Source organism: Phyllosticta capitalensis, assembly GCF_038381095.1.
Source record: "Phyllosticta capitalensis strain CBS 128856 chromosome Unknown BKA78scaffold_2, whole genome shotgun sequence".
NCBI classification, from domain to species: domain Eukaryota; kingdom Fungi; phylum Ascomycota; class Dothideomycetes; order Botryosphaeriales; family Phyllostictaceae; genus Phyllosticta; species Phyllosticta capitalensis.
The window spans coordinates 3,250,837-3,273,807 of NW_027117440.1; the positions used below are offsets into that span (position 1 = coordinate 3,250,837).

The following is a 22,971-nucleotide window of genomic DNA, read 5'->3' on the forward strand; positions in this document are numbered from 1 at the left end:
CCCTCGTCCGCTGTTCAACCTCGCTCTTTGACCTGTCCGCTGGCCTTCGCCCTTGCCTCGATTGGTTTTGAACCTCGACCGTCCATCTCCGTTGGAAAAATATACAAAATGGCGTCTCCACCAAACAGCGAGAAAAAGGGCCCTGCCTCCAAGCTCGCCCAGAGCGTAGACTTGGACGGACACAACTTGCCGCCTAGCCCTGCCCCGAGCAGCCCTCACAATGGCAAGAAATATGCGCTGGCGACGGAGTTGGTATACACAGAGGGAAACGACCAGTACAACTCGAGTAGCATGCCCATTTACCAGGTATATATTCAACGCCACCAGAGTATCCCGAGAGGACTCTGGGGATAGGACAGCGTGTTGATGACTCAAACAGACCGCAACCTTCAAGCAAGACTCTGGCAGCGGCGGCGGCGAGTATGACTACACGCGCTCCGGAAACCCGACACGCTCGCACCTCGAGCGCCACCTCGCCAAGATTATGAGCGCCCGCCGCGCCCTCGTCGTCTCCTCGGGCATGGGCGCCTTGGACGTGATAACGCGCATTCTTCGGCCCGGCGACGAGGTGGTGACTGGCGACGACCTGTACGGCGGCACCAACCGCCTGCTCAAGTACCTGTCGACCAACGGCGGCATCATAGTACACCATGTCGACACCACGAACCCCGAGGCCGTTAATGCCGTGCTGGGTCCCAAGACCACCATGGTCCTGCTCGAGACGCCCACGAACCCTCTCATCAAGGTTGTCGATATTCCCACAATTGCCTCTGCTGCGCATGCGGCCAACCCGGCTACCATTGTAGCCGTAGACAACACCATGCTGTCCCCCATGCTGCTGAACCCGCTCGACCTGGGCGCCGACATTGTCTATGAATCTGGCACCAAGTACCTGTCCGGACACCACGACGTGATGGCAGGCGTGTTGGCCGTCAACGACACAGCGCTGGGCGACAAGCTCTTCTTCACAATCAACGCGTCCGGATGCGGCCTCTCGCCCTTCGACTCATGGCTGCTGATGCGCGGCATCAAGACGCTGGGCGTGCGCATGGAAAAGCAGCAATCCAACGCCCAGCGCGTCGCCGACTTTTTGCAGAACGAGGCCGGCTTCCGCGTCCGCTACCCGGGCCTCAAGTCGCACCCGCAGTACGACCTGCACTGGAGCATGGCGCGCGGCGCGGGCGCAGTGCTCTCTTTCGAGACGGGCGATGTGGCCGTGTCGGAGCGCATTGTCGAGAGCGCCCGGTTGTGGGCCATCAGTGTCAGCTTTGGCTGCGTCAACTCGCTCATTTCCATGCCCTGCCGTATGAGCCACGCCAGCATCGACGCGAAGACAAGAGCGGAGCGCAACATGCCCGAAGACTTGATTCGGCTGTGCGTCGGCATCGAGGACCCGGATGATCTGATTGACGACCTCAAAAGAGCGGTACGCCCCATCATTCCTTAAATCTACCTGTGGAAGCATTGCTGACGCATCATCCAGCTCGTGCAAGCCGGCGCTGTCAAGGTCACGCTCAACGGCATCCGCGCCCTTGACTCCAACGAGGCCGCCGTCGAGAGCGACGTTGGGTCCGGCCAGCAGATTGCTGCCGACGGCTTCAAGGAGCCCGAGGCGGCGGGTACTTCGTCGTCGGGCGCAGCGCAATAGATGCTGAAAACTGCAGTCTTTGATTTCATTCAAATGCGACGCCTGTCACCGTGGGGATTTTGCAGAGCCCCTGGGATAATGTCCCCTTTGGCCGTCAACCATCGACGTGAAACCCGTCGATGGTAGCGACATCCCGAGTAGGCAGACCGCCAGCCAGCCAGTCTTCGGCAGGTGTTGGCTCCGACCGTCGCGTCATCTTCCAGACGCGTCGGTATCGCTCTGCTTCACTCATCTAGACGTGGGTAGACGGACGGCGCATGCACAAAAAGAAAAAACCCTTTCCATATTTTCCATGGGGCTGAAAAGGAAGAAAGCATTTGGGACCATGACGGTATCCTACCCACGTCTCCGTGGTGGTGGTGGGTACGATGTGCGATGGGGTGGGATTATTGGCGAATGGCGCATATATTCACTCGACAACTTTTTGAGATTTTTTTTTTTTTTTTCGCATTTTCCTTGACTAGGTACTCGACTCGTACCCCACCATACCATACCATTACCATCAATGCCACCAAAATTCAGACTTTTGGAGTAATGCACAGACGAAGGGATCAACAAGACGCTTTGGTATATCTATGTATGGTGCGAACAGCGGATCGGCACCTGTCTAGTAATCAGTAGGTACCTCATGTAGGAAGGAAGGGTGGATTCAGTCTCCTGAAATCGAAATCATTTGTTGACTTTTTGACCACATGTTGATATGAAAACCACCGCATGGGGCGGCGGCGTAAAAATGGCAATGCCAATCATTCACCAACATCTCCCGCCGTTCTTTGCATGCTCGCAGGTATCTATCCAGATGCCACGATTGCAACGGAGTGCGCGAGAAAATCGGTCTATCAAACCCGCCAAAAACTACGGCGGAGATTGACTGGTTGGCGAGAACATACCTACCTGCGGTATCGCGCGGCTACAAATTTGGCGCCGGCTCCAGCAGCGGCCAAGGTATACGGTTGTGGCTGTGGCTGCGGTTGCGGCTCTCGGTGTTCGGCTTTGCTTCTTTTCTCTCCTGCTGCTGCGAAATGCCAAAAGTCTTGTGTCTGCTGTGCGTCCGGCAGCGGGAGGGCTGGGCTTTCGATAGGAAGACGGATCGGATGCTACTGGGGAAGTGGAGCGATTGAAGGTTGTAAAGTTGTTGTTTGTAATACTTGTCAGAGGAGAGCGGCGTCGTCTAGCATCTACCCTAGGAGGAGCAACGAGGAGGATGACGAGAGGGACGAGCGAAAAAACAGAGGTACGGTGGATTGATTGAAGGAAGTCGCATTTCCAGATCGAGACTACAAAGACTACGGCAAACGTCAAAAGCCAAATGACCCTGTCCAACCCAATCCAATCCAACTGGTGCAAAACTGATTCCAACCACCCTGCGTTTTCCAACACTCGGCTACGCGCGTGCGTCTCTTCTCCTCTTTGTCTCCGTCATCTCATCAACACTTACAACTTCGCCTTACCCGCATCCAACAGTTCCGCGCCCGCACCCGCAATCGCGAGCCTCCCCGTCTCCTTGACCTTGACCTGGAACACGACGCCCTTGCCGACCTTCCACATCTCGGTGACGAGCGTCTCGCCGGGAATAACGGTGCCGGCGAAGCGCACCTTGATGTTCTTGTACGGGCCATACGTGTTCAAGATGTGCTTGCCAGCGATGCCAAAGCTGCACAGGCCGTGCAGGATGGGCGTCTTGAAGCCGCCCACCTTGCTGAACTCGGGGTCGATGTGCAGCGGGTTGCGGTCGCCGCTGAGGCGGTAGAGCGCGGCCTGCTCGTCCGTCGTCTTCTCCTCGACGACCTTGTCGGGCGAGTTTTCTTTGCCCTTGGGCGGTGCGTGCACGGCTGTGGCGGCGCCGCGGTTGGTGCCCTTCTTGGGGCCGCCGAAGCCGCCGCTGCCGCGGATGACGACCGCCGATTCGTTGTAGAAGACTTCTTCGCCCGTTTCCTTGATCGTCGTGAGCGAGCCGTATGTCACGACGGCCGACTTGCCCTTGTCGACGACTTCGACGAGGAAGGGGGTGGAGACGAGAGTGGCGGCCGTGGGGATCGGGTATTTGCGGATTTCGAGGAATTGCTCGCCGTGAAGCAGCATCATGGGCGAGAAGTTGGGAACAATGTCGTCCCAGCCGAATGGGAGTACGGCATTGAAAGGAGGGATGACGCCAAAGGTCGGGACGGGGCCGAAGGAGTCGTGGTTTTCGTAGACCAGGTGGAGGTCCGTACGCTTGGCGCCGATTCCGAGGTCTTTCGTAGTTAGATGGGGAACTGAGGGATTCGCGAACGGACTTACTGTAGAGGATAACGTCCCGGTCGTCATAGGGGAACTCGGTTCCTTGACCCTTGGTCTTCTTCGCCGCCTCGATATTCTGCAGAATCTCGTTGCCCTCGCCTCCCGATTCTGAAGCTGCGTAGTGTCATTAGATGTTCAGAGATGGGTCTTGGACGACTTTGGTGGATGGAGATAAAACGGGTATAGATTAAAGCTATTCACAAGACGTGCATATGAGGAAAGATTTGAAAGATATGCCGGGATCGCCAATCTAAAGTTTCGACTTACCCGCCGCTCCGCCAGAACGGTTGTTCATGTTGGCCATGATGCTCTTGAGACCGTCGTTTCCGTCTTCTGGGTGGTCGGCACGACCATCGTCAAAGTTGATAATCTTCTGCCACACGCCCTTGACAGCCTCAGGGGTCAGTGGGACGTCGACCGGGAAGCCGTGGCCTCCGCTACGCTGCCACCTGGTGCGCGCTTGCCAGCCAGAACCGACCTCAAAGAGGCCGCCGGTTGGTGGGTCGGGCACCTTGTCGGAGCAGAGAGCGACAACGAGGGGAGCAACGTAGTCGGGCTTGAAGGCTTGCACGAGCTCCTCTGGCAGAATTGAGCGGGTCATGTTGGTACCAGCGTTGGGTGCAATGGTGTTGACATAGATGTTGTACTTGGCACCCTCGCGCGCAAGGGCTCTGGAGAATCCGAGGATACCGCACTTGGCCGCCGCGTAGTTGGCTTGGCCAAAGTTACCGTAGATTCCGGAAGTCGAAGTCGTGTTCACGATGCGGCCGTACTTTTGCTTGAGCATGAAAGGCCAAGCGGCTTTGGTGACCTTGTAAGTTCCGCGGAGATGGACTGCCATGACCGAATCCCACTGGGCGTCGTCCATATTGGCAAAAGCCTTGTCCCTGAGGATACCTGCGTTGTTGATGATGATATCGATGCGGCCGAAGGCGTCAATGGCAGACTTGACAACAACTTCACCCTCCTCGGCAGAAGCCTTGTTGCCAACTGCGATTCCACCGGCACTCTTGATTTCATTGACAACGTTGTCCGGGTTGACAAGGTCGTTGACAACCACCTTAGCACCGTGCTTGGCAAACAAGAGGGCGTATGATCGTCCCAGTCCACCGCCAGCGCCAGTGATCAAGACAACCTTGTCCTTGAATTCAAGCTTCTCAGCTGGTGGGTTGGGCGGAAGCTTTTGAGCCTCCTCCAACAACTCCATAAAGTTGGCGGGGCCGGTCGGGTACTCAGGCTGCGAGAAGTCATTGACGTCCTTCCACTTGGCCAGGACGCCGCCAGGGGTCATGGAGCTGTCCGCCTTGAGCAGACCACCCTTGGCGCGCTCCCACCGCAGCTTCGCGACGTGTCCTCCGCCAACCTCGAAGATGGAGCCAGTCTCCTCAGTATTCGACGGGTGTACGAGAACAGCCACAAGAGGAACTACCCACTCGGGCTTGAGGTTCTCAAGCATGTCCGGGGGCATAACGGTTTGGGTCATGCGGCTAGCGGCGATGGGCGCGATGACGTTGGCGAGAATGTTGTACTTGAGGCCTTCCTTGGCGAGGGTTTCGGTGAAGCCAACTTGGGCGAGTTTGGCAGCTATACAGGGTTAGCATCGCATCGTGGCACATGTGTCGATCAACATACCCGAATAGTTACATTGGCCAAAGCTTCCAAACAGTCCAGCAGAAGATGCCGTGTTAATGACCCGGCCGTACTTTTGCTTCCGGAAGTGTGGCCAAGCCGCCCTCGCGCACTGCCAAAGTCAATCCGAGTTCTTCCATTCCCTTCTGCGATCCGTACCTTGTATGCGCCCTTGACGTGCACCGTGTTGATCAAGTCCCAGTCTTGGTCGGACATGTTCTTGAAGCTGACGTCCCGGAGAATACCAGCATTATTCAGGAGGATATCGACGCGGCCAAAGGCCTTGATGGCGGTATCGATAATCTTGTCGCCATTCTCGACGCTGTCGTAATTCGCTACGGCCTTGCCGCCAGCCTTTTTGATTTCATCGACGACGACATCTGCGGCCTGGGAGTTTCACATGTCAGTCTTGGGATCCAAGTAGCTGTAGTAGGTATGGAGATGTCAACCCACCTTTGTTGATGTGCCCTCGCCCTTGAACGAACCGCCCAAGTCGTTGACGACGACACTTGCGCCCCGGCTGCCGAAGAACGTGGCATACGCCTTACCCAGACCACCGCCAGCACCAGTGACGACAACGACCTGGCCGTCGAACCGCAGTTGATCAGCCATGCTGTGGAGAGAAAAGTGGGAGATAAAGAGACTCGAACGACGCTAGCTTGCGCTCAGATGCAGGAGATGGGTCGGTAAGGAGAGGAAGAGCGTGTCGAAGAAGTAGAGGAATGGTAGATGGTCGATTGAATAGCCGTATAAGATGCGTCAGCCATGTTCCTGGGGGATGCCAAAGCCGAGCTCGACGGCTAACGTCGTCAGAGAGCCTCGGTAGACGGCCGGCCCGCCCACTCATTGGCCAAAACGCGGGGCGCCCGGATTCTGCGGGGTGCACGTGCCATCTTGGGGTCGTCAGGCTGGGCACACTTGGCACTTCACATGCCGTGGGGAACTTCATCACAAATTCCATCATGATTGTCGACGATAAGTCTGAGCACGTTGTTCCTTTTCTTCTTCGTCTGCTCGAGCAGCACCGCAATGCTCCGCGCTCAAATGGAGAACCTGTCCGGCCCTTCATCGTGGGTTTGAACGGTGTCCAAGGCGCGGGGAAGACAACTTTGGTACGCTACCCCATTTTTACCAGTCATCACTTAGTTTCAATCGAGTTTTTCACTCACCATGTCACTCCTTCCAGGTCTCGGCTCTCCAAAAGACTCTCCGCTCTCCGCCCTACTCTCTGCCCACTGCAGTCATCTCCATTGACGACTTCTATCTCACCCACGCCGACCAAGAGCGCCTGGCCGCCTCGGACCCTGCCAACCCCCTCATCCAGCATCGAGGGCAGCCTTCGACGCATGACTTGCCTCTGGCTCGGGAAACGCTTGCCGCTTTGCGTGACCGCCGTCCTGATGTTCCCATCCCAGTCTATGACAAGTCCGCCTTCAACGGTGCTGGGGACCGTGCGCCCCAGGCGCAATGGGAGAAGGTGAACGAGGGCGAAGAGAGGGTCGACTTCGTCTTGCTCGAAGGCTGGTGTGTTGGCTTCCGCGCGTTGGAAGACGCCGACTTGGAGAAGAAGTGGGCCACGGCCAAGGAGAAGGCGGAGCGCGACGGTGAAGCATGCAAGGGCCGTCTGGGGAGGGAGCGGTTGGAGCATGTGAGGTTTGTCAATGAAAAATTGAGAGACTACGATGAAGTGACCAAGTAAGTCCATCTCGTAACACGTATTGCGTAACGATCGGAGGGGTAGTGGATCGGCGGTTGTGATACAGCTCCATGTCGCACCGACATTCGAGGTGGTTGTGCAATGCTAATGCAGCCATCAAAGCATGCTCGATGCCTTTGTGTTCATCGACGCCGAGGACACGCAGTATGTCTACGACTGGCGTATGCAGCAGGAGAGAGCCCTGCGTGCCGACAAGGGCACAGGCATGACAGATGACCAAGTCATCAACTTTGTCAATGGCTGTAAGTGTCGTGCAACCATGTCCACCATGCATCTCCAATGCTGAATCCCCGCAAAGATTATCCCGCATACGAGCTTTACTCCGAAATTCTTCGTCAAGGAGCTCTCCCGGGCAAAAAGGGGGTCCAGCTGAACTTGACCGTGGGTAAGGATCGCCGCGTCAAGCATGTCGAGATTCAATAGCTTTCATGATTCCGAGTCGGTCCAGTCAGCTGTGTCTCTGATCAGCTACTGTATATACATGTAAGTAAGCGGTAGATGTGGATTTCGGCTACCTACCAAGTAGATATTAGAATGGCACTAGACCAACTTCGAACTTTCGCATCATGACAGTGGAATAGCAAAGCCATGTTGTGGATGTCATCTTTCCTCCCTGTAGATCAGGCGGTATGGATCGAAGTGATTCATGAAGTTGGACAAGAAAATGTCGAAACTCCACGGTACAAGGAATCAAACCAATGGAGAGATCCAAGGTTTCTGGGCCATGATCACGAGATCCTAATTCGTCTTGAATGCCTGAGGTTCATAACGTTGCTTCCCGATGTGAGAACCGCGAAGTATCGAACTGACACGATGAGTTCGATGTTGAAAACACGGACTAATATGACACAGGCCAGCCCAACTGACCATCCCAGCCGACCACAGCTTTGGGTTACTTGCGTCCGTCTCACATCCCGACATCCCATCTGCTGATCAGACGCTCGAACTCAAGACCTGGCCAGCAATAACTACCCATCCTGGTAGACACCAAAAACTGGCGCCACTTCTCCAACAGCCACAGCAACATCATGCCACATCTTATCACTTTTGGTCGGACATTTAGTCAACTCCTAGCACGTGCAAATAATGACCGCCGGGGTAGAGCGAGAGACTTCATCCACACCGTTGCGGCGCAAGCCACCTCTGCATGAAGAGACTTAGGCTGCAGACGCCAAAACACCGCCTCTCCACTGTACCAGCCAGCCACTTAACAAATCGGTCGCATGAAGAAGTCAACATTGCGAGTTTGAAGCAGAGCAACGACTGCCACCCTACCCACTTACCTGGCACATCAGCAAGCAAGAAAAAAGTAAACACCAACCACCAACCATCACTGCAGTCCAGACCGCATCCAACACACTGCAACTCTCCTAGCTCTCAGCAACGCAGCACGACGGAACTCCCCGCCCCGCCGTTGGAAGCAACCCTGAGCCTACTCCTACTTACCCTACCCTAACTTCAACCCAATACAACACAGACCTTGCCCCAAACGCCCTTCCCTGCCCATCCCTGGCCCCAAGAAAGTGGCAAGCATCATCCCTAGCAGAGGGCAAAATATTCGTCCCGGCGCGCCTCCCCATTGGCCCGCGGCCGCGCCTTTTTGTCAAAATGGAGCGAAATTTTGGAACCACGCTCTCGTCTATTCTCGACGCTGGCAGTGCCGAGGCAGGCACGCATGCGCGCGTATGACGTCGCGTCTTTTGTTCTCGTTCCCTCTCGTTCTCGGTGTTGTTGTGTCTGTCAATCTGTCGCATATTCGCTGTCGCTGGTCGTGCTTTTCTTGCGACTCTCGTACTGTGCGACGCTCGCCTTCCTGATGTGAGTGCTGGGCATTGCTTCCGCCGACCGCAATCTGGGAATAAAGCTATCGACGATGAGTAAACAAGCAGAGTTGGTGGATGACGCAAAAGAGAGCAGAGAGAGCAGAGGAAGGCCGCCTTCGCTTTCCGCATCTGCGCGGGGCGCTTGCTCGCGCGGTCTGAGGCCGAGTCCGAGGGGCAAGTAAGTCGGCGAGCTCGGTCTCGGGGCATGTGAGCTACGTGCGAGGAGTGAGTGGTGTTGCACTCGTCGTGCTCGTGTCCGAGTGGTACGAGTATAAACGACGAGTACCTGTCGGAGAAGGCGATGGGAACAAGAAGAAGATGGAGATAGTTCCTCACAAGGTCAAAAACGGCCATCAGCACGACTGCCAACCCGCTCCACCGTTCTTAACAAACAGCTTTGGTTTGGCAAGCACTTGTCGTGTCAAATGAGGGAAACCTCGCGGTGGCAAGCAGATGGTTGGATAGGTAAGTTGATGGGAAGCGGATAGAGTCAGTCAGTGCCATGAGTGGCGGCGGGACGATGCGTCCACCACTTTTGCTCACCACCCCCGCCGTCCGAAATGATGATTTGGTTCAGGTGCGACTACCTTTCCATGGCGTGCATGTCGACGCACACTGAAGGAAAATTCCGATTGTGCCATATGCAGCGCGTGGGTACCAGGAGAGTGCTGGGGGTGCGTGTATGGGCTGGCGTGAGGGACAAGAGATGGCCAGCTCGGTTCACCGAAGTCATATTACATTCAGCAGACCGATTGGGGCGTGGAGAAGCGCTTTTGGCGTCTCGGTGGCGGTTGGCGAACGAAAAGAAGCGGAGGACAAGGAGTGTTTGTGCGGGCGGGCGCGTCACAGACGACATGGACAGGGTCGTCCACCAAACTAACGAATACCTGGTGGGCGCATCAACGCTTCCCTGAGCCTGGCTGAGTGACTTGGTTGTCAACATTCGAACTTGTATTCGACGACTTCCCAAACTGTACAGTGGCGAACTTCTTGGGGAAGAAGACAACAGAGACACTGACATCAGCTGCATGTGTCGTACCTTTTCGCAGATGGTCCCGACTCTAAGAGTGGTCGCCGAAGGTGTGGCTGCCCTGTCAGCTGGTCGGTTTCTCCAACATCGAACTCTAAGTGTCGTGTCAGGTCGATGCCTTGGGCTACTCTCCTCAGAAAACTCAAGGTGAGACAAACGTGCACACGAGCAAGAAGTGGCAATCTGAAGGGAGAATTCGCATTGTCGCTTTGGAGAGCAAGCGGGTTGGGCATGGTGATGGTCAAGCAGAGAACGAGCAATGGTGTTTCGGGGGGCAGGCTGGGAAATTGCGAGTCCTCAAGCGTTCCAACCGCCTTCAGCCATCAACAAGCCGACAACACTGACAACAGATGCTTGTCCCAAAGTTGTTCGCACTACGCCATCCAGTGACAAAATCTCTCTTCTTCATACCGATCGACATCACCAAAGAGCTGGTCGCACCGCCATCAGCATGGGTGCCTCGCTCTCGAGTACCGGTCGGCTGGGTAGTGTGGAAGGCTAGCTCACGGGAGGAAGCTCAATGCGTTGCAGACGAAATCAAAACGGAGCTTGCCTGGTTGACTTGCTGGATTGCCGACATGCATCCCGACCGGGTGCTGATACTGAGGCGGACAAGTCCGTGTCGGGTGTGGTCGGCTTGTCGGCGGGTCGGGCGTGCCGATTTGGGTGTGTGTGGTGTTTTGATGGACTGGATGAGGGGCAGGAAGGACGCCAAACACATGGGTGGGTTAAGAAGTATTGTCCTGCTGTACCAGAAGCTGATGCATGCACATGTTGACCTACTGTGCGACTCGATTCTTCTCTCGCTGTCATTGTTGCCATGCAGTCGTGCCATGCGTGTGATGGCTGCTGTGTTCCGACTCAAAGATCCCTTGCATTTGCCAGAGTCTAGCTTCAAGCTGTGCTCGGCCTCGTCAATCTACCTTCCTGCTGTATGTATGTCTTTGCATCGCCAGCTCATCAAGATTCAGGTCTTTCGTCTAGTGTCCTTATCCTTCCGTAAACGCCGGGTTGTCTGGTGTGCCGCGCGTCCTGTCCTGACCGCTCTTATGTGGTGTTCAATGTTGGTATCAGAGTGGCACACTCTGTTGAGTATTCTGCAAGCACTACATGTGCTTCCGAGACCAAGGTCCAATGCCCCTTTCTAAATTGTACTATCCCAATCGGCACGCAGGGGGGCGAGGAGGTGGGTGGAGGTGGTGCCGCCGACATGGCTTGAATGGCGTACGGATGCGAACCGAGGACACAAGCGAACATTTCCGAGAATCTGGATATGTGAAGCGTGGAAAGAGATCTGTGAAGGGCTGAATCAAGGGAGTAAGTGCGCATGGTAAGGCCGCGGCGTCAGAGAGTGCTTCCACAGTGGTCCGTTCTGGAGGCTAAGGCCATTCAAAACCATTTGGCCACTGTGAGCTGTGCATAGACTCTTACCTCCTAACGTGGTGTGAGGCGCTTTCGGATGCAATGAGTCTTGTTGCGGTAACTCAGAACAGGCCTCAAAATGGAGTTCCATTGTCCAAGGGGTTGAAGACTGGATTGGAAGTCGTGACTGTTAGGTAGTGTGGGAGTCTTCAAACTTCACTACAGTGTATACGAGCGTTGTCTCGCCCACAAACCGCTTCCGAGAGATTGCTGCACTTGTTGGGCCGATCGTGAGCGGCACAGAGAGTTGGAGGGTCTGTTGTCGCAAGTCTTCGCGTTGATTGAAGTCCCGATTCATGGCATGGTGGTAACAAGTCCCTCAGAAATGTCTTGTGCCATCAAAAGGAATGTATCAATGGCGTTGACTTCGCTCTGGTGGACTGGCTTTGTCGTGAAGCCGTCGGGGCGGCGGGAGAGCGTGGAGTCTGCTCCACTTTCTCAGTCCTCCTTTACTTTGTATCGCAGTTGGATGATGCATAGGAAGCGGCGGTCGAACGGACTTGTCCGAGCTGACGAAGCTCGTCGGGCTACGATCGAAGATGATGGTCCAGTAGGTTGAGGGTGATTAGTCTTTCTGGTGGAGCGGCGAATGGACTTAAAGTGGAAGAATTTGCGGTGTTGATGCAGAGGAAGCGAGCTTGCATCGTGTTTGATGGGTAATTTCGTTCAAAAGAACCTCAGACGGAGCGGTGGGAGGTGGTTCTTCGCTTCGCAGCAGGATTCCACTGAGGGAGCCACTTGGTTTGGTGCGGAGAGTCCGGGATCAGCAGTGGTTAGCGAAAGGGGTCGGGGACCCAGAGCGCCATGACTGCCTTGCTAGGCGTTGGTTCCATTCATCCCCTTGAAAATACGCGTAGTATGCGTGTGATAAGACACTGGTCACATTAAACGAGTCGAAATTCTTCTCATCCATCTTTTTGACGGACTCGCGTGCCAGAAAGTCATCTTGGATGCTCCACTGTGGCGAGAAGTGGACAACATTGCCGAGTTGCAGATGCACTCATGATTAGTGAATTCCGGCTGCTTTTTCCTGTGACCTGCAGACATGCAATGCTCACATCGGGGGAAAAAGATATGAGTGAGTCGAGATCAGTGCGTCAGGATAGACGCCCTCCATAATTGAGAGTTGATGCGACGGCTCTCGTGTGTCTCACTGATATTGGACGTTGGACAGTCAACCAGACCAACGAGATTTCTGGCTCTATGAAGAGCTGCAACGTGGTCTTGAAACCCAGCGATCCTTGAAGGCAAAGCATCCTTCCGGAAGACCATGTCCTACCATGCCCAGCCTTTCGTATTTTCGTGCTCGCTTCTCTTGCAGCTCCTGCTGCAGAGATGGGGCGTGGGGCGCATGCAATGTATAGTACTGAGCCGCCTACGATTACGAATATGAGAGCAATCTTTTCCAGCTCCCCAAAATGCTTGCTTTTGCGTACGTTCTGAGGGTCGACTTACACATTTGAATTCGAGTCCAAGCCTGGTCCCAACGGACACGTTCGTGAGGCCAGTAATCTACCACGCACTGCTCCAGACCGGCCTACCAGGAGGCCAGGGGAAGTCGGTCCGCATCCGAACCTAGGTACCATTCGGTCGGGCAGCGCTTGTGACTTCGCTCATGGCCATTTGGTACGAGTTGCTTTTCCTGGTGATTTGAAAGTAAAATCCGTTCCTTGATCCCAATCAAGAAATGTAGCCGGACTAGGATGTAGAAGCCTGCAGATACAGGCCAAAAGAACTGCACATCAAATATGATCTGCTCTCCAAGCCCATTGAGGTGTAATGGAGTTGCTTTGAGCTAGGGTATGTTTGGAACCTCGGCTGCTTCTTGTTTGGCAGTGCAAGAAGCAATGATCTCTGTCCCATGTTCTAAAAGCAGGAGTCTGGGAATCTCCGCGTGACATAAGAGTCTACGATTCAATGATGTCGAAACGTTTGCATGCTCGGTTGTTTCTTTCTTTCCTGTTGACTGTATAGTCAGAATTTAATGGCTAACCCCCTGAGCTCTTATGGAGGATGTCGTCAATATCTGCCAGTATGACATCAGGTTCGTGAAAGGTCGTCAATTGCAGCTTCGAGAAAATTTCAACGGGCTTTTGGTGTGGACACCAGCCTCGTCCATGGATCGCCAAACCAAGGCTTCCTGCTGCTTCTCTTGTCTTCCATGAAGGCCAGAGGTATGTCGAAAAGGTTGAGAACTTCAAAGCAAGTGTTGGAAGTCATCCAAAAGCGCCACTAATAGCATCGTCTAAACAGAAGTAGAGTGGAGGACGGATGCGGAAGTCAGGCCTTATCGTTACGAGGCTACTAGGCATCAAAAAGTTGCCGAAGATAGTAACCGTTCTACGGCTCCACCCTGCAACTTTTCGAAGCGTCGCGATGCCAGTAAGCAACACCAACATTGTCTGCGTCAAGCTGTGAGGCTCGGGGGAGACGCATAAATTGTGAAAGCGTCCCGAGCCCGCGTCTTCGGGATCCTACCGTTGAGAAGCCCTATCGGATTGCGGAGACCACTACCTAGCCCTGTCTCGCATGCAGTAAGGGCAATATGTAAGGCCAGTCGTGTCATTCTAGCATCGTTGCCACAGCCCCAGGTCCGCGGCTTATGTGTGATTGGTGAGCAATGATCGACGTGATTGCCGTTGAAAATCTCCCAAATTCTTCCAAGCGGACAGAGCCTCCTACTAACCCTTTGCGACCATGCAGCCGAATCAAAGATTGGTTTACCATTAGTGGCGGACAAAGGGTCGGGCTTCCCCGTTGCCGAAACCTTGTAACGGCCCACGAGCAGCCCCTGCTCAAGCAATTACCCGATGACGTCCGTCAGCTGTTGAAACTTCTCGCAACGGCTTGAGAAAGATGATTATGTCCGTGATCCCGGTTGCATGTGGATACATGGTTCTGTCGGTTGTGCGGAAATTCAGCTGTAAGGAATGGCCATTTTCCTCCCGCGTCTGCTGGACACAGTGGCTTCGTCCAATGGAGCTGCATCCACATATGTCGACTCCTCCAGTCAGCTTTGTGATAGATGCGGAGCCTGCAGGTTGGGTCAGAGATCGGCGTACTCTGCTGTCCATGTTCGATTAATTGGCGTTAATTTTCCAGGTGTGTGCGACCTAAGACGCGAAAACGAGGAGCCCGTGTCCAATTTGGTTCCGATTCCAGTCCACTTACTCCTCTCCAAAGCATCATCGTTTGGACATTCCTCGCGACTCTCTCGTCTTCTCATTGGTCTGATGCCATCAGAACATGTCTCATTTGATGAGCTCGCGTCGAAAGGCAGCCGCTGTGGGTAGTCTTCCACTAGCAGTTGCAAGGGTCGACATTATATGGGTCCTCCTAGGCCCCATGGCAGATGAAAATGCTGGTTAGTATGTTCGGGAGTGCCTTGTACTGTATGTACAGCAGAGTAAGTGGTCTCCCCAGCATCAACGACTGTGCAACCCTCTGAGTTGACGGCTTTGTTCCCAGCGCGCGCGTCGCTAGCTCCCAGTTCTTTGTGTAACACGGCGCACATGATCCTTATAGTCCCGTTTGTTTGGTCGAAGAATTCGGAGTACTTGTGTTCTTGCGGGGCTGTCCGGCGTCCGCTGCGTTGGGGAATCGTGTCCGCTCTCAAGCCCACCCACGCTATCCCGAGCAAATGGTAAAGCCCTGGATCTTCGAACCTGGTTCTGGGAATTTCAAGACAGTTGCGTCGTACAAAGGGTCGCCGCGATAGCTCTGTATACACACTGGAGAAGCTGCTGGAGGCGAGAGGCAGAATGTCAGACTCGGCCTCGAGCGAGTACTACGAGATTCTCGAGCTGCACGACCGAGAATTCCAGAAACTTTCCGTCGAAAGTCAAATATACTGTGTGCCAGTAGATACGGTATGTTGTCGACTATTCCAAGCCCATTGAAAAGGTTAAACCGCGGTGGAATGGGCTGGGTCAATCCACAGCGAGGGGCTAAAACGGTGGCAGTGCTGCTCTGTGGTCAAGTCAAGCTAATGATTCAACAGCAAGAGGAGCAGAGACTCGAGAACCAGCACCAGCTCTTGCGCTACCTTTTCGACGACCGACTCTTTTTTCCTCCCGTCAAATGTCCTAGGAGGATTCTGGAATGTGGATATGGTCGTGGTCATTGGGCGTTGGACATGGCTCTGAACTACCCGCACAGCGAAGTAAGTTCCATGACGGTGAACGGATGACGATTTCAACACCGCAGGGTCTGCGGACATTGCGAAGAGCTGCGGCAGTCGAAATCGCAAAGGCGCTTGGTCAAATCTTCTCCCTCCACGTCTCCCAAACTGGGACTAATTCAGAGCTTCGGCAGGTGACGGCGATTGACCTCTACCCAACTCCTGAGCTCCCAGACGACCAACCAGACAACCTCGAATGCGAAGTATGGGATCTCAACGAAGCACTCGTACCGAGCTACAAGCCAAACACGTACGACTTGGTCCACTCCCGATTCGTAGCGCCCGGAATCAAGAAGCACCGGTGGCCTGGATATGTCCGGGACATTTGTCGTCTCCTCAGGCCTGGCGGATGGGTCCAAATGGTCGAGTTTTACTACATCATCCAGTCAGACAGTGGGCTATTGACAGACGACCATGCACTGACGCACTGGTCCAACGGTTACCGGTACAGCATGGACGGCGATCGGGATCCTCGGGCCGGACGCAACCTGGGACAGTTGATGCGAAACGCGGGACTCGCAGACATAGAGGAAGTGACCTATCGTTTGCCCATTGGAGGATGGTCGACTGGTGGGTATTGCTTTTGGTCCTTCTCTTCTCTTCCGAATGTTTGGTCATTCCAGGCTGATTATGCTTGGCTGCTGATTCTTCCGGGATTTTCTGGGCGTTTCCTGACATACAACCATTGTTTCTTTTGCTGACGTGATACAGACCCCAAGATGCGATATGTTGGCGAGTTGAATATGGAGAACTTTGGCGCAATGCTTGACTCTCTCGCCACATGGCCTTTCATCGAACGCATGAAATGGTCGAAAGAGCAAGTTGCGGCTTTGACTTGCAAAGCCCGGGAAGAGGCGCAAGACTCCCGCTTGAAGCTATACATGCCACTGTGAGTTGAGAGATTCACTGAAATGAATGGAACTGTCGCTAATACCCATTGAAAGGACGGTTGCGTGGGGCAGGAGGCGTTGCTGACGCCCATAACCTTTTCGGCATTTTGTAACTCTTTCAGCAGGGCGAATCCGGAACGGCATCTGGTTCTTTCTGTGGTTTTCTTCCCACCACCAGGCATCTGTTTGGCTGACGCTATTTTCAAAAGCAAAGTTGTAATGCAAATGACATTCGCCGCATGCGCGCAACAAGCGTTGCTTGTCACAGCAAAGCCTACAGCATGTGTCGTGACCTGCGGCCCGACTCGGATCGACGATGAAACTCGGAGGACTGTCAAAGACGATGGGTATCAAAAGAATTCAAGATGGTGTCTGAGTCGAGGTTGAGGGCCTGCGAAGCGGTGAGTAGAGGCCAGAGGAACGGATGGAGTGCGGATAAGGTTTAGGAATGTCGTGATAGTGTACCAAGCCACCGGCGGAGGCGCTATGAAAGAATGTTCTGAAAGGGGCATGCGCCGCAGCGGCAGTTGATCCTTCCCTATGCGCTCCGTACGACTGCGCAACCGAGTCCCAGAAGACTGGTGTGAAGGATGCAAAACTTTCTCTCATTCGACGCTATTCCGCAACCACCATCATGGTCTGGACTCTACATCACCAACTCACCTTGCAGCCATGAGTATCCAAAAGCATCGGTCCACGCGTTGCCTGCATCAGTCCTGCAGCAGTCTCGCATTACTTGCATACCGCCATGGCCACGTGATGGCTTGCTTGCCATGCTCTTTGACTGACTATCCGCCCTAGGAAATGCCATTCAGAACGCGTGCATCATGCATCCAAAACAGACCGCCTGTCACACAGCGTCCCTTTCGATGTCGCTGATCATTCACAGCGACCTTGGGTTTCACAGGCTCCCGTATTATCCGTCCAGCCCACCAGAGCGGCGCCTTGTCGTCAGAAACACCTCGAAAGAAGCTTGATCGACCCTTAGCCACCCGAGCCTTCTATCCCTTGAAGCTTCTGACAGAAGCTTAACACAGAAAGCCTCCTGCGGAAGCGAAACCCCTGTCACGTGATGGTCCTTGGACGCCAAACACGGCCCTGCATTGGAGACGGCTAGCCAGGAAGAAACAATCGCGTCGAGAGGCCCCGCTCCAGCTCCTGTCTCTGCTTTGGGCACAATTGGCTGCCACGTTAGGACCAAACACGCGCCCAAGGTGGTCTACTAAAGCTGTAGAACATTCCCTGCAGGTTTCCTTCTCCAGCAGTTCGGCAGACGAATCAAGCTTTCTTAATCTGTTAGCCGTATCGGGTGAGCCGAGCCAGCGCCACAACAGTCGTTGCTGGCCGGGGATCTGGCGCAGCCGCCTCGTCACGGACAGTGCTCTTCGGACAAGGCCATCTTCTCCGCTTTGACATGGGAGACAAGCCTTTCGGGCTGCTGCTGTAGAGACGCTAACACGCCTGCTCCGCACCTCTTTAGCCTGTCTTGGGAACATGGCGAATGGCATGCGAAGCTCCCCACCAAGCCTTCTCGTGTCCAATTACCAACACCGCCCCGCCTAAACACCTGCCTACCGCAGCATACCTACACCATCACCGGTTCAATAGTTCGTTCACCGCAGATGCGTATGATCAGAAGGTGGTATTTCGCTGCAGACTCGCAAGTCTCGGATGCAAGTCAGGTAGGTCAGCATTGCGGGGGCCTTCCCAGCCATAAACACGGCAGGACGCGGGAAGCCATGATGCTTTTTAAAGTTCTTTGAGAGGAAACTCGATGCTGTCAAGAACAGCTAGCCACCCAGATTTCTTGTTGCAGCCAGTATTTGAGCCCCTCTACCCCTTTTGTCCTGCCTTTAAAGAGGAGGGCAACCTGTCAAGCACCTCTCCCCTCTTACCCATCTCTCAAAATGCTGGTGCCTCTGATTGGCTCGTTGGTCGGCACCTTGCTGGTCTCATCCGCTCAGGCACAGACTTTCCCTTCTCCTGCATTGCCGGGAACTACGTCATGGGACCTGAAGAACTTCAAGTCTCTGGTTTCCTTTGGCAACAGCTACACAGATGAAGGCCGTCTGAAGTACATGGAAGAACATGACGGACAACTGCCCCCAACCGGATGGATTGGACCAGTGGTACTGTATTCCCAACAAAATCATCAACCACGGACTCAAACTGATGCCAATCCAGAGAAGCGACACCAACTCAGGGGGTCAGACTTGGCCGCGCTATGTGAATTACTACACTGGCGCCATCTCTTACAACTACGCGGTCAGTGGTGCTGTCTGCTCCAATAAGCAGGTCACGCGCTACTACGACAAAATCAATGGATCTTACCCGGATGTCGAAGGCTATGAGATTCCAGCATTCATTGCCGACAAGAACTTCAAAGGCCCCAATGGCGCTCCAATTCTGGACATTCCTGCCGAGGAAACTGTCTACTCCATGTGGATCGGAACCAATGATGTTGGCGCAAATGCGTACCTCACGGACTCCCAAGCACCCAACTTGACTCTCGTCGACTACCTCCAATGCGTGTACGACCAATTCGACAGGTTGTATGCCGAGGGTGGGCGCTACTTTGTTCTCATGAATCTGATTCCGCTGCAACTTTCGCCGTTGTATGCGCCGCCAGACAAGGGCGGTATCGGCAAGTCTGTGAACATGACGGAGACCAGCTACCGCATGAAGGAGCAAGTCAACTTGTTGAACAATAACGCCAAGTTCCAAACGCCGTATGAGTCGCTGCTTGCAAGGAGGTATCCAGGAGCCAAGTGGGCCTTGTTCGACATGTACAGCCTGGTAAGTCTTGCGAAGCTCTCCTATTCTCTCCCTCCTTTTCTCTCCCAAGCATTTTGATACTGCGTCAGTTGTGTTTCAAGTCTCACTCTTCGCACTCTTTCATACTTTTCGTCGTGCCCAACTCCTGCCAAGCTTTGCACTTTCCTATCGTGTTCGGGCATTTCGTCATTCAGCCGCCATCCCGGCTTCTATCCCTCTCAACCTTACCCCTCTCCCAAACTTACCCATCGGCAGATCACCGATATATACGTTAACCCGGGAGCCTACCTCAACGGCACCGCGCCCTTGAACGTCGACAGCTTCGTCACGGCCAATATATCCATGTCACCTTCAGACCGCGACTCTTACCTCTGGTACGACAGCCTGCACCCGTCCGAGCAAACTGACAGGGTCATTGCACGTGAGTTTGTTGGTGTCGTGCGGGGTGGCAGCAAGTGGGCAACGTACTGGTAATCCAGCATGAAGAGATGGGAAGGTGGAGGAGCAGGCCGGTCAGCGTCCTCTGACTAACGACGCTTACGAAAGTCCGGGGAAGGAAAAAGGAACCAGTGGTGAAAAACAATCAAGAGGACGTTGTGACGCCTTGCCTTACGAAAAAGAGGCCACTGCCGGCCACGCCCAAAAGGGCAGGTACTAAGCCATACCGTCGGCAGCTGCAAACAAAAATAATATCTACCATCATCCACCTACCGGCATAGTGCAGAAGAAGGCTAGCTAAGCCGCCTTGTTCTCCGGCATCTTCTTAGACACAGGACCAAGACAAGACAACAACGGCGAGCGCCACGGCTGGCTGGAGCATGTAATCTTAATCACCCACATATCGCTATACACCGCACCCTGCCCTACCCTCTACTTCGTTTCTCACCGCCATCACAGCCTCTCTTACTCTCTCTCTCTCTCTTTCTCTATCATTCCCTCACGAAGCCCGCATGCACGCGCTCACGCATTCACTCGTCACGACTTGCATGCATAGCTTGAATAGACCGGTCTGGCCTTTACAGCCTACCGAAAATTACTTTCAAGACTTTAGTCACTGCTGCTAGTGTGCTTTGCCTCCTCGCTGTCCGCAACTATCTCTTTGATCAAGCAGGCACGAAACTCCCACCGACATGCTCTCTACGTGACACCAAACAGTGCGCCAGTCAGCCAACACTCCGACTTGCTGGCTGGCTGGCTGGCTGGCTAGCGCAATCATCACCCTGACGGGACGTCCGCTCAGTCGGGCTGCGGGGCTGGCTGGCACCGCCGCTGCTGGCAGGTAGAACCCACCGAGCAAGAAGGGGCGTGGTTTGGATTGGCTTGAACAGTCGGCTGGCTGGCAGGCAGGCAGGCTGGACAAGCGGGACGAAAAGGGACGGACGACGCGGGTGACTGCATCATCAGGTCCACCTGCACCCCGCCTGCTCCCACGCACACGGCTCGTTCGTCTTTTTGGCTGTGTTTGTGGCTGACTGCGCTGTCTGCCTTGCGTACGGTTCTGCTTGCCATGCTCTCCGTTCAGTCGAGCACTTCGTGAGGCGTGGCTCGCGGAGAGATGTGCCCAGCGAACACCAACCAGCAAACCACACAGCCGTCAAGTAACACTGAGTAAACCGATCGCCGACCACAGCGTCATCGCAAAGCCAAACAGCCAGAAAACCCATCACCGAACGGCCACTTTCCACCCCGAGCACCGAGAGGCAGGCACCACCACCACAGCAACGACAACAACGGCAAACACACAAACATGGACCGCCTTGTCTGAATTAGACGACTAGAGCGACGGGCGGGCCGCGTCCAGCCGGCTGCTAGTCTGATGTTTTTTTCCTACCCGACGGACAGATTGATTGGGCGGTGCCCGGTGAGGTTGCGGGATTCTTCCTGGTCCGATGACTTCATGGTGCGACGGGTACGGCTGATGGCTGACGGCGAGGACGGGGATGAGGGGCTTGGGAATTGGTAGGAATGGAGGGGTGGGAAGATCCTTGCCAGAGCGGACAGTGCGTTCGCATGTCGGGTATGTGGGTTGGAGGTGGTTGAGGGGCGTGGCAGAGCAAGTCGATCTCGTCTACACGTAAGAAATGAACAGCATCGCATCTGTTGCATCGAACCTTGAGCAGTGCTGCTGTGGATGCCGCATCGTCGGCTGATTTCCTCTTTCGTGGTCCCGGTGGTGAGGACAAGGTTTGCAGAGGTTGGTGGGGCGATGGGGCTCGAGGGGATGAGGAGGCTGCTGAGCTTATTTCCAATCTTGCTGTATTGCCTATAGCAGCGTGTGTCAGTGTGGAGGGGCCATTCTTGGAGACAACTGCAATACGTTGGCTGAATCTCGAATCCAAAGAATATTCGGTGTGTTGCCGTGATATGGTTAGCTGAGGTATGACAGCGCAGCCTAAACTAAAGCTGCATTCGCCAGTCTACATCATTACCTTGGTGCTGTTGTTGGCTTCTCAAACGCGGGTAGCCGCCAGCAGAGCGGGAGCCCGAAACAAAAATTCCTGTTTCGTCGTCAACTAGCGGACGGACTTCCACAATAGCATAGATCAGGCAGGTTTAAGCCTATTTACTCCAGCACCACACTCCTCACCACGACCCATGGCTGGTACAAGGATGCTGCTCTGCGCAGCCAACGTCCTGCGGTACCCGAAGAGAGCGCATCGCATCGCATCGACTCAAGATAAGCTTCGTCGATCATGTTGATGGAGGCTTGGGGTGCAAAGTTTGTCCGCCCGCCACGATGCTTGTTGTGCATCAAGCAACGTCCAGCAAAACCTGCAGCATCTTCGTCCTTTTTTGGGCCTCTGGTTCTTTTTCCATCATCACGACGGGCTGAGACTACAACGTAGCGGCGCGTAGCGTGCGTGTAGCGGGTCATCCGCGTCGCAGGTGTTTTTGGTAGCAGTGGTCGGGATGGCCCAGCTGGATGGAGGTTCTTGCATGGAGACGAGGGTTCCGATTAGCAGGAAGAAGAGCAAGGATGTGGGCGCTGGAGTGGCCGATCACCCGCCGCTGGGATGAGCTTGTTTGTGCGGTGGCTGGTGGATGGCGCAGCGGCTTCAACCTCCAGTTTCTCGACTCCTTCGGCATTTGATGGTCTTCTCGGCTCATGACGGAGACTGATTTCGAAATCGGTAGCAAACGAAGGCAGGTACTGTGATGTTGTCAGTGCAGATGCTGAGTTGCCGACTTTTGCGTCGGAAAAGTCAAATAGAGCTGTTAAGCCGCGATGGTAGTGCCCAACCGATGCCAACTCGTATGCGTGACGGACCGCTACCCGACCGCCCGTCCCATGATGAAGGAAACTGGTCGATGGCTTCAGCTTTGGGGAAATGCCAACTGTACCGGGTAGCCGGTGTGGATGCAGGCGGGTTTGGTCAGTAGAGTTAGAGCACTAGTTGCTTGTATCGTAATAGGGTTCATTATAATGGTCCAAATGGGGACCATGAGGTTCTATACCAACATAGACAGGAAGCACGGACAACAATATTTTTGCTGGCCACATGAGTCCATGCTCGTAGAAGAAGAGAATGTTAGAAGATGCCTGAGCAAACATCGTACTCGGGCTCCAATGCTCCAT

The 22,971-nt window shown here is 54.5% G+C and overlaps 6 protein-coding genes across 6 annotated transcripts; 5 read left to right on the forward strand and 1 right to left on the reverse strand.

Annotated features, from left to right (window-relative positions):
- Positions 1 to 108: 108 nt before the first annotated feature.
- BKA78DRAFT_232029 (cystathionine beta-lyase-like protein) lies at positions 109 to 1,549 on the forward strand (the record flags this gene model as incomplete). The annotated part of the gene is made up of 3 exons (XM_066883789.1): positions 109 to 306; positions 380 to 1,426; positions 1,484 to 1,549. Coding segments are annotated over 3 exons (1,311 nt in total), but the record flags the coding sequence as incomplete, so codon positions are not given.
- Positions 1,550 to 2,989: 1,440 nt separating this feature from the next.
- Positions 2,990 to 6,355, reverse strand: BKA78DRAFT_88871 (multifunctional beta-oxidation protein). Its single transcript, XM_066893914.1, has 6 exons — positions 6,011 to 6,355; positions 5,717 to 5,944; positions 5,561 to 5,669; positions 4,196 to 5,512; positions 3,929 to 4,036; positions 2,990 to 3,882 (listed from the first exon to the last, which is right to left on the reverse strand). The coding sequence occupies exons 1-6, from the start codon at positions 6,167 to 6,169 to the stop codon at positions 3,083 to 3,085; spliced, it is 2,721 nt and encodes a 906-aa protein (XP_066748439.1). The 5' UTR covers positions 6,170 to 6,355; the 3' UTR covers positions 2,990 to 3,082.
- A 140-nt stretch (positions 6,356 to 6,495) lies between these two features.
- Positions 6,496 to 8,065, forward strand: BKA78DRAFT_307384 (glycerate kinase). Its single transcript, XM_066887854.1, has 4 exons — positions 6,496 to 6,669; positions 6,744 to 7,252; positions 7,377 to 7,516; positions 7,573 to 8,065. The coding sequence occupies exons 1-4, from the start codon at positions 6,520 to 6,522 to the stop codon at positions 7,695 to 7,697; spliced, it is 924 nt and encodes a 307-aa protein (XP_066748440.1). The 5' UTR covers positions 6,496 to 6,519; the 3' UTR covers positions 7,698 to 8,065.
- A 6,926-nt stretch (positions 8,066 to 14,991) lies between these two features.
- BKA78DRAFT_307390 (S-adenosyl-L-methionine-dependent methyltransferase) lies at positions 14,992 to 17,066 on the forward strand. Its single transcript, XM_066887855.1, has 5 exons — positions 14,992 to 15,418; positions 15,550 to 15,711; positions 15,864 to 16,299; positions 16,441 to 16,618; positions 16,674 to 17,066. Exons 1-5 carry the CDS (start codon positions 15,311 to 15,313, stop codon positions 16,702 to 16,704), a joined length of 915 nt encoding a protein of 304 aa, XP_066748441.1. The 5' UTR covers positions 14,992 to 15,310; the 3' UTR covers positions 16,705 to 17,066.
- Positions 17,067 to 17,962: 896 nt separating this feature from the next.
- Positions 17,963 to 18,344, forward strand: BKA78DRAFT_307392 (uncharacterized protein). The gene has a single exon (XM_066887856.1). The coding sequence runs from the start codon at positions 18,121 to 18,123 to the stop codon at positions 18,334 to 18,336; it is 216 nt and encodes a 71-aa protein (XP_066748442.1). The 5' UTR covers positions 17,963 to 18,120; the 3' UTR covers positions 18,337 to 18,344.
- Positions 18,345 to 18,431: 87 nt separating this feature from the next.
- BKA78DRAFT_88924 (GDSL lipase/acylhydrolase family protein) lies at positions 18,432 to 20,106 on the forward strand. The gene is made up of 3 exons (XM_066893915.1): positions 18,432 to 18,748; positions 18,804 to 19,415; positions 19,650 to 20,106. The coding sequence occupies exons 1-3, from the start codon at positions 18,527 to 18,529 to the stop codon at positions 19,866 to 19,868; spliced, it is 1,053 nt and encodes a 350-aa protein (XP_066748443.1). The 5' UTR covers positions 18,432 to 18,526; the 3' UTR covers positions 19,869 to 20,106.
- The last annotated feature ends 2,865 nt before the right edge of the window (positions 20,107 to 22,971 follow it).